This window comes from Pholis gunnellus (genome assembly GCF_910591455.1).
Source record: "Pholis gunnellus genome assembly, chromosome: 15".
Taxonomy (NCBI): Eukaryota; Metazoa; Chordata; class Actinopteri; order Perciformes; family Pholidae; genus Pholis; species Pholis gunnellus.
In genome coordinates, this window is record NC_136542.1 from 10,626,510 (window position 1) to 10,637,387 (window position 10,878).

General features: G+C 44.2%; 1 protein-coding gene across 1 annotated transcript; it reads left to right on the forward strand.

Moving 5' to 3' along the window:
• The first annotated feature begins 8,116 nt into the window (after positions 1-8,116).
• sox11a (SRY-box transcription factor 11a) lies at positions 8,117-9,648 on the forward strand. Its single transcript, XM_079174101.1, has one exon. It carries the CDS (start codon positions 8,231-8,233, stop codon positions 9,323-9,325), a length of 1,095 nt encoding a protein of 364 aa, XP_079030227.1. The 5' UTR covers positions 8,117-8,230; the 3' UTR covers positions 9,326-9,648.
• Positions 9,649-10,878: the final 1,230 nt, after the last annotated feature.

The following is a 10,878-nucleotide window of genomic DNA, read 5'->3' on the forward strand; positions in this document are numbered from 1 at the left end:
CTGATTCACCAGAAAGATAAACACGTTGAACTATTTAAAGGAATAAAAACGAAGCATGAATATTTATTGAATGTAGATTTTTTTATGGGTACTTTTCATCAGGAAAACGGCGGGCACCGGCTGTGAGCCTCTTAGGTCATTACAGTATTAAACACTGAAATGGTCACAGTGAACACATTTCCAGGGGAAACACAGTCGCATTTAAACGACTTCTGTTAGACAGGGTTTGAAATGATCAAAAGTGCTGAGCCTTATTCTCTTTTCCTTGTTAGCCTGTTCCAGAGGAACCTCTCGTGTGTTTTCATTTGTGAAGACGGCTGTGAATTTAAAGGGAGCAGGAAAGCAGCAAACTCTACCTTGTTAAAATGAATTGTCATGTATGCTTGACAGACACTTATAATGAGATTAGTGCAGGGACGTATCAAAGAGGAAATGTTGGAAATAAGAGAGGAGCTAATCCGCTCACACTTCTATGACTAAAGTCATTCTTTCCGTGGCTTCTCAAAACTTTGCTTTCCTGTTCATTATCTGAATTGTCTTAGAGCTCTCATCTTGTAATCCTCAGCTCCTCTATTCACACTGGAACTCAGTTTGAAAAGACCCCATGAGACTGGAATAATGAATGGGAGATTTTGTGTTGACAATATCTGATTCTTATTAATAGCTTCTTTGCGGGTATAAAGCCGGTTACATATTTACATAATCAGTGTCTAATCACAGTGCTATATCCAACCATGGGTGAGAGGTTGTGCCTCATATCTAACACTTGACTTGAACGTGCGGAATGTATTTACAATAATCCAGAAACTTCCAAAATCCAGAGGTTTAAAGACACCGTAGAAACAAAAGTCGGATGAAAGCACCAAGCTTTGCCACACCTGAGTTAGTCTGTGTCTGTGATTTGACACACTCATTACCAAACCTGCTGTTATTGATTTCTAGATAGTTGTTAAACACTCTCCCATGCACACAGCTTAGGCTTTCCATACCCCTAAGTCTCCTCCAATGACCTTTACTGTTGAGATGGAGATGGCTCTCACACAGAGGGTTGTGGAGGATTTTCAAAAGAGGACATTTATGAAAATCTTTCTTGAAGCCTGTCTAAGAAATCCTTAAGAGACATAAAGGAAAGGGCAGTGAGTCAGTGTATGGCGAGGAAACACTGAGGCTCTGATATGGATGGGATGCTGGGGAAAATACCAGGCAAAATACCAGTCTATATGTGCATATGTAATGCAAAGTAAAAAGGACGTCACAGGTCTATTGAAGTTTCCTTCTTTCCTGTTGCGCCATTGGTCTATCCAGACATACACTCAGGACATAAATACATTTGAGAGAAACGTACCTTTGCGATTCAGCTGGCATACTGTATGAAGGTTGATATTGAAATGACCTTCTATAGAGTTTTGTTACAATAATTTAAATCTACATAAATGACAACACTTTCTTTAATAATGACCAGTTCTCTTTTTTCTTTTTTTTTGTCGAAATGAAACTTATGAATGAGTATAGAAAATAAGCCAAAGGCTATTCTGCCTGCTTTGACAATGGTGCGATCACCTGAGTTGGCCCCACAGCTAGAAAAATAAGCATATTTTCCTTCTGGCCCACATGACTTTGATTGTGTTTACAATGTTGCACAGTGTTTACGTGCCGTGTTTTATCGTGCAGGAATGGCGGCTCTTGACATCTTTTTTTGTTTTTGGGGCTGACTGACGGAGTAAAGCTGTGTGTGAATTTCACTTCAGTTTTAGGTGGTTATTTGTCACCATATGTGGTTTAAGGGATTGATTTTCCCCCTCGCACTGCATTGATGAAACCCCTCCTCGTGGCTCCTCTGGGAATTCATCTTCTGCTGATAACTTTGAGCTATCTTATCTGGTCACTGTTCAAACAAGAGTGAATGCTCAGATTTGCTTCAGGTGTTTGTCTCTGCATGGGTCTTTTTTTTCTTCTTGTTTTTGTTTTCAAGGTTAAAGACTGATTGATGCGGGTGATTTTCGCAATGCTGTTTTTGTCCAGCCATGTCGGAAGCTTGTGACTCCCTTTCATTCATCTGTTGAACAAGTAATACACAGGGGATGATTGACAAGCAAGCCACAGTGTTCTTGCATTCATTTGTATAATATTAACTCTGTGTGTTAGTTTTGGTATAAAGGAATGTAAAGTAATGAAAAATAAAGAAAACTATCCGTCACTTAAAGTCTGGGTTACTCTACCTACTAATTAAAAGACCTAAAGACCTAACACAATGCTGCCTGACTTTTGTCCACGGGGCACGGATTCTCAATTTGTCATGCTGCTTTGAACTGTCACTAGTCGACTGGTGGTGCAAAGATCATAAACCAGTAAAACTTCAGAGCACAGGATGCGACTGAGGGTGACTAAATGACCAGTTGTACAAGAAAAGAAGTGGTTTGCGAGACTTGTTGTCTGACCAGGCTGGAGATGAAAAGTGTTTTATACCTGATCCGACCGCCACATTTGGAAGGTGGAGTGACAAGCTGGCCGTCGAAAATAGAGGGGAGACGTGATATCGTTTAAATGTGTGGATAATGGCACACATTTGAGCACGGTCTCTCCTGGAAGACATTCAGAGTGTTGCACTTCACTGGCCAATTTAAAAGTAGCAAACAGTTGTGCCAAGAAAGAAAAGAATTGAGTCGGGTTGTTGGCTTTGCAAAGTAACAGAAATGGTCAGACGCTGCCCCCCCCTTCCCCCCCATTCCCCCCTAATTTGATGTCGGAAGGAGGGGTGGGGGTTTCCGACAAGCAGTTCTGGTGTAGTATACTGGCCCCTTAAGCACAGCAGAGGCCCCTCACCGGTCTCTACACAGAGTGGCCTGTAGTCAACACTATCTTATCTCTTTAGGGGGGCAAGTCTGGGCTGGTCGGCAGGAAATCAGAGCCTCATGACTTCAGCGGGAACCGTCCCATAATACTTAGAAATCTGCTGACTGCTTGAGTGAAAAGTGATAAACACATCCATTCCTCTGAGATTGATAGTGTTTTGGGTTCATGTCTTGACTTCGCCGACTAGATTTTATTGATGAACTATGAAAGCACTCCTCCACCAAAAAAAAAGCCAGCACATGTAAACAACGTCCTCATTTTGTATTTTATTGGCAACCGTCTGTAGGTTCCTCCCAGCTTGTATTAACATGGTAACGATAACTTTATTTTGGATTGAAACACGTTATGTTTTTTTAAATCTTACAAATGTGACTTTCCCTTGCTCCTTCCATTGTTTCCACCAGTGTGTGAGAGAGCAAGACCTGACCTGCAGCCATACAATCTATCAGCATTAGTCCTACACAGTCTCCAGACTAAACACACTCTCATTACAGTGGCCGTGAGCGCCTTGAGGGCTCTTCCTCCACACAAGTTTATTAACACAAGCAACAATATGCCATACAAAAAACTTGGACTCTTACAGTAAACACCGCTTCAGTGCTGCTGGTGTATAATTAAAGGATTTAAACGGCCAGAGCTTATGGCGAATGACATGGCAATATGATTACTGTAGAACATACTGTACTGTGTAAGCTGGAGTTGCTCCAGGATGATGTCATCTCCTCCTTGCGTTGTGGGGCAGCAGTCTGCACAGTGGGGAGAGCGGGAGAGAGAGAGAGAGAGGGAGGGGAGGAGGGAGGGAGGGAGACGGGAAACTCTTCACGCTTTCTTACAGAATTCAAACCTTTGTCACCTGTATAGAGACTGCTTATGTGTAGCCAGCTAATAAAAAGTCCCGTTCTCATATCTCTAGTTCCGAAGTGCAATAACTGCCTTAATGACAAAGTATTCAGTTACAATTTTAGTTTGCCCTACACCCCCGCTGATCCTCGTGTCTCACATTGGCTACGCTCACAGTTTATAGTCTCCCTCGGGGTTTAATGCACGCTGGAGTGTTGGGCTCCGTGTTTATTGGTGAGGTTGATGAATTTGGTTGTATCATCAGTGGAAGCAGTGTTCAGAGGAAGTAGTATTATCAGCCTAATGTACCTGAAGTATGAAAAGTAAAAGTACTGATTTAGCTGATTACCCCATTTTTTTTTGGATTGGGTAATGGTTACTGGTGGATGAACATGTAAGCATCATTTGATGCTGGAGCTGCTCAAAGTATGGCTAAATGATCCAACTGGTTTGTTCGTTTAATCTGTATCACTACATCAAAAAGGGTCAAATGTTTTGAATGTAAAATCTGCATGGGCAAACAAACTATGTATAAGCAATCTGTAAATGTGCTGGGTAGCATAAAATGGGCAAGTACCTCAACCGCGTGTCTGCGAGTAAACTCACTATTAAGTTACTTTCCACCAAGAAATAGAGTAATGTTACTCAGAGATCCTCTCTTTCTTGTTAAAGCTAATGTTCACGTTTCCACAAAATTTGACTCAGAGGTTCATGAAGAGACTAAACTCCCAATAGTCTTTGTAAAGTAGGAGGCTGCTGCAAGTACAAGCGCAGACAGGGTACCAGCAGCTCCGTCCTCTTGATTGTATTTGTGTGTCTCTGGAACAAACATTCCAGCACAGTGCTCAAGCATCAGCTGTTTACATTCGCGACAAGATACTCCAGTCTCAAGTATCCGATAAGCGTCAGACCTTGAGAGACAGAGGCCACATCAAGGAGGTCAACAAACAACCTGACACCCTGGAGGTACATTTGCATTGAGTCGAGAATGTAAAGCAACAACGGGGCATAAAATGGCCTCAGAGGCACCAAACACTTAAGTGGCAAAACAACAACCTCCAGACCGTGGAGGTCCTCCTCATTGTCAAAGCTCTTCTTATCTCTCTCTCTCTCTCTCTCTCTCTCTCTCTCTCTCTCTCTTATCTCTCTCTCTCTCTCTCTCTTTTAAAAGAGAGAAAGGGAGGCGGCCAGCGAAACAAATTCTGGGCCAGCTGACACTTTTTAGTATCACTTCACAAGTTAAGACAACGAAATGGGTTGCAGTAACTGTCAAAAAAAAACGAACAAACTATAAATCTTCGGATTCATAAGCTGATATTAAGTTTCACCTCCAGCTACAGCCTTGACAGAAAGGACTTTAAGTCTGTACGGAAGGCGAAAAGAGTGTCTTTACCTTACAGCACTTGCAAACTGCTGGAACTTGTTCCATAAACTCTATGCATAGCACTAGATTACCATTAAGTGACTCCACTCTATGGGCTAGAAAAACTCCAACTCACCGCGTGGCAATAAACATAGTAACCCGAGTACCCAGGGTACTCCAGAATGTGTCTGTCAAGTTAAAAGTTCATTTGCGTTTTCATGTGCTACCAAAACAACCCCCCTTTCCTCACCACCCCCCCCCCCCCCCCCCCCCCCCCCATTGTGAAGCCATCAGATAGCGGCTTCCAGAAGTCCACACCTGTCTCATGGCTATGCAGAGGAGATGGATCCATGCATTTTGAGCATCAGATAGCCTCTAGCCAGGGTTAGTATTGATCTAAGGCTTCACTGGCCCTTTGTGAGAGCAGCAGCTGCTTTGGGGGGCTTTTAGATAAGCAATGCAAAGGGAATTGTTTCTCCTGAAACCCTCTTTCAATGTTCGTACACGAAAACCACCACTTAATTCAACACTCCATCGCTCTGGAATAAAATGTCCTCTCCCTTGACGCAAAAAAAAAAAAAAAAAGCAGCAAATAAGCATTAAAACATCAGCCTTTGGGGTATTGGGAAGCGCGTGGTATTAGAAATCACACAGTGATAATACAGCTCTCTGGATTTTCACTGTTTAATCATTTGTAATCTCTAGAGTGAGAATGAAATGAAAACACGACACGTTTCAGTATCCCGCGACTCTCTCTCGTCCTCACTCTAATCACAGTCCCAGTCACTGAATGAGGCAGTTGGGGTGGTGTGTGGGGGGGGGGGGGGGGGTATATTACTGCTGCATCTGTGTGAGGCAGACATGGCGGTGAGACCCTCCCTAAGATGACTCACAGGCGGCATGGGCTGACACCAGCACCTCATTCACAGCCAATAATGAGCCATGCTAATGAGCAGGACAGCCACCCATGCTCATCATTATGCCGTCTTGTGATTCATGTCCGGCACGAAACCATCATAGAAAGAGATACGGCTGGTTGGATCGGGCTAGGGTGAGGTGTAGGCGAGGGGCAGACCCTCAAAAAAAAAGGTTCAACAGTATAATGTATGAATATTCAATAAATTGTTTTAATAAATGTCCCTTTGGCAGATCAGAATCAGAAGAATATGGTTTTTCAGCTCTCTTCCATCATGGCGGAACTGGAATATCAGATTCATGTGGACAATTTCCCAGAATTCCACACAGACATGCAGTCAATGAGTGCTTGCAGATTATTCACAGACATGATACCATGCTATCAGTTCATTTTGAAATAACCTCCTCCACCCAAGTCTGCACTGATCAGAAGATCAAATACCACTCCAATGAATCCATCAAGAAAAAAAAAGCAGACTGACAGTAAAACATGCATGTGCATGCGCCAGCCTCCTGAGACTGCTGCTCCGACATATATATCTGATAAGGCTTAATCAGCACAGGGTGGTCATGATAAAGCATTTCAGCCCTATCTCTGTCTGAGAGAGAGAGAGAGAGAGAGAGAGAGAGAGAGAGAGAGGGAGAGAGAGAGAGAGACAGGGGGTTGCCTCTCTGCTCTGGGGGTGGGAAGGCAGAGCTCCTCTATCTCTCAGCGTTTCTCTACCTCAAACTGCCTCAAGTCTCCTTAGCCTCGACTTCTTCCCCCCCCTACGTGCCTCTTTTTCCCTTCTTTCTTTCTCCCTGCTTTGCTCTCTCTGCCTTTCTGGCGGCTTCTCTCTGTATCAGTAGAGACACTTCTTAAGCCCCAGCTGGGGAAAAATACGGTGGCTTGGTGGGGGGAGGGTTTGAAAAGGGTAAGTGATTGCCCTCTAGGGGACGAAGCCGAGAGAAAAAGAAAAAAAAAGCAGGAAGCCTTATCGCCCCAGCCTCCAATAGCACTGCTGGCTACCACCCAGAGCCGCGGGGAGGAGGGCGGAGGAGGTGCCGGAGACGCCGGCTAGATGCTACGCTGCCTCTTGACACAGCAAACTCAGCGGGGAGCCTTCCATCCATGCCTGACTGTATGGGCTTAACTATAGGCTGCACAGCCAAATGTTATTGCTTTGCTTGCATGCTTTATACAGTGCAACATGAGCGTTAATCCAAATGGATACAAAAATGAAAAAAAAAACATAGCATGTGTTTCTACTTTACAATTCTGGGTTATATTTATTTAATATATGGAACTGTCATTCCAATTCTATAAATAATGTGTGTGTATGCGTGCAAGTGTTTCCTTGGCGCAAACATGGTTATCAGTGAGGGTCTATGGGATGCTGCAGATGTGTTGTGGGTGCGCGCACAGGACAACAAACACCCGTAAAGCAGACTGCACTACTGACCTATATTTCCTTCACTCAAATGCAGACAGGAAGGAGACCTCGCCAAAAAAACAAAACAAAACACGGAGCCACTCAGAGTGCTATCTCTGAAATGCATTGGGTTATACTAAAGTTTATGATAGCAGCGACTGCCAGCTGCTAAAATGCATCCTTCTACGGCAGACGGGCAGTCAGACAGGCGCATCCACGCGACTGCAACAGTGTCCAAGCGCCACCTTCAGTATCCAACCTGAGGGAGGAGGGGGAAAAAAACGCAAATAATCACATAGCCTACATCTTTTCCTCCAGACACATCTGCAAAGAGTGTCTGCCAGTCTGGAGAATAGCCCCCTTTTCTTACGTGTTTTCTTCCTTCGTGTTTAAAATAAGGGAATAGACCTTATAGTCTTATGTGCGCTTTGGTGCGTGATGTGCGTCTCAGGAGCGCATGGTGCTAACTGTGTGTTTAATATGCCTGTCTCGCCCGGCGTGTTGCCCCAGACACTGTGTACCACAAATCCCCACCTCCCCTCCAACGAGAGCTCGGGAGGGGAGGAATAAAAAGGGTTAAGGGGAGTCTTGGATGGAGTCTGCTGGGCGGAGCGGAAGAGATCTGATTGGATGGCGGCCCGTGACGCAGGGGACGTGAAAAAGCTGATAACTAGTTAAGAAGGCAGTTTGTAAGTCTGGAAAAAGAGTGCAGAGCTTGAGACTATACAACACGCTGTGGACGTGGACGAACCGGCGCAAACACAGAGCTCAGCCTTCTTGGCAGAGTGCGGAAGGGCTGACAGACACGGCAGCGTCCGGACACAAAGTGACTTTAAAACGGAGGACAATGGTGCAGCACACGGACAACAGCGAGACGGACGGGAGCATGTCCAGGGAGGCTACCGACTCGGAGGAGAGTGAATTTATGGCATGCAGCCCCGTGCCGATAAACCCGGACTGGTGCAAGACGGCCACCGGTCACATCAAGAGGCCAATGAACGCGTTCATGGTCTGGTCCAAAATCGAGAGGAGAAAGATCATGGAGCAGTCGCCGGACATGCACAACGCGGAGATTTCCAAGCGCCTGGGGAAGAGGTGGAAGATGCTCAAGGACAGCGAAAAGATCCCGTTCATCAGAGAAGCCGAGAGGCTGCGGCTAAAACACATGGCCGACTACCCCGACTACAAGTACAGACCCAAGAAAAAACCAAAGCTCGACAGTTCGAAATCTTCGGCGCCGTCTCCGGAGAAGTGCGGCAAAATTGCAAAGACTCCCAGCAAGAAGTGCTCAAAGATAAAGACTAAGAGCGGCTCCAAGTCATCCCACGGCTACGGGGAGGACTGCGTGTTTCCCAGCTTAAAAGTTACAAAGACTGTGAAAAGTGAGCTCACCGACGAGGACGACGACGACGAGTACGAGGAGGACTACCGGATGGGGATTAAGGCGAGGGACGAGGAGCGTCTGAGGCCGTACAATGTAGCCAAAGTTCCCGCGAGCCCAACTTTGAGCTCCTCGGCCGAGTCCGAGGGGACGAGCATGTACGAAGAAGTGCGGAACAACAACAGACTGTTTTACAATATCAAAAACATTACCAAGCAGAGCACATTGCACGCTGCTTCCGTCTCACCAGCATCCTCCAGGTCGGTCTCCACATCCTCCTCCTCCAGCAGCAGCAGCAGCTCCTCTTCCGGCGAGGACGCGGACGATTTGCTGTTTGACTTTAGTTTAAATTTCGCCCCCAGCGCCCCAGGCTCGGAGCTGGGCAACCCCAATTCAGGAAACCTCTCCCTGTCTCTTGTGGATAAGGACCTGGACTCTTTCAGCGAGGGCAGCCTGGGCTCTCACTTTGACTTCCCAGACTATTGCACGCCAGAACTCAGTGAGATGATTGCCGGGGACTGGCTGGAGGCGAACTTTTCCGACCTGGTCTTCACATACTGAATTGAAGAAAGAAAAAAAAGTTCCTCTAGTAATAACAAGAGAAGGAAGAAAGTAAATTATATATGTGTCCTGGTCAAGTTGTCCCTAGCCTTGCCTCCTGTGGGTTTTCTGAAGGGTCCTAGAGGGAAGGTGGAGGACCAAGGGGGCGAGGTGAGGTTTGAGGAATGAGATGCTTATGAAGCTGGTAGCAAAAAAAAAAAAAAAAAAAAAAGAGCAAAGTCTGCAGACGTTTTTTTTCTGGCAGCATGACAGGGTTTTATGGATTTTTTCCCCCGTAGGTCTGCATTTACTGTTCAGCTTAAACGGACCACAAAAGGGAAAAATACGTGAACTTCTATGCATCTTATCCTCTTAAAAAACAAAATAACTGCAGGGAGCTAAAAAACGGACTGTGGACAGACTCAAAGCAAATCTGTGAACTGACAATTGTTCAGGATGTTACTTTACAACGGTTTATGTCATTTCTAAATGCCGCAAAATGTTTGTTTGTTTTTTTGTAACTGATTCAGTTTACCTCCTGGTTTGGTAAATTAAGCAGCCTAAACCTCTGCAGAATACAGGTGTGGAGGAAACATTTTGATACATAACAGACCTCATCTTTTTAAAAGAAAAGTAAGATATTTTCAGGCATATTTTTGTACAGTTAAAAGGGAATGTTCTTACTGTGCTTTCAGTGAGTTTCAGGCACTTCTTCCCTTTATCATTTGTTTTTAGCATGCAAGGGAGTCCTGGTTTTAAGGATTAAGTTAAATTAAAACTTGCATCAAAAATGCCTTGTGATTTCAAACTAGGTTTTGTACAGTTGTAGAGCAGATTTGTTGAGTATTTGTAGACGATACAATGGCATCATGGGGAACACATACCTCAGAGCTGGAACTAGTTTCAAGATTGTATATGTACTGTAATATAGTAAAGTTAGGAGTTTATGTATATCATACTCGTGATATGTGGATGGGTCCCAATCGCAGGTGTGAAACTGGATTTTGGTATTTTTTATGGCACATACTGTTTTTCCCCCCTCTCATTTTTTGTGCAATATATACTCTTAAGATACAGACCATCAACAATTGTAGCAAGTGATGGAAAAACAGACTTGTGCACTGTCGACATCATTTCATGTTATGATGCTGAAGCCTGTCCAGGCAGAAAAATAAACAAATCAGCTGGAACTGATACAAAACTATATAATATGGCCTCATGGTGTGATGCATACTATATAAACAGATTGATATCACAATTTGAATGTAATTTGACACATAATGGGCAAATCTGACACTAAACCGAATCTGACTGAAAATTTAGGGGAAAAGGAGTTCTGCAGAAGGGCATAGTCTGGTACAGTGGTGGTCTGGCATTAGTTTAACAAGCAAGCAAAAAAAGAACATTCCATAGTCCTGTTTCATGTAATGAAACTTTATTTTAAAACTGAAGACTGCCTTCTTTTTTTAAAACATTAACCATAAACCTGTATTTTTTATTTCTTGCACTTAAAAAAAAGCAGATATTGTTTATTTTTATGTGGGTTCTACATATGAAGTCTGTTTGATAAAAAG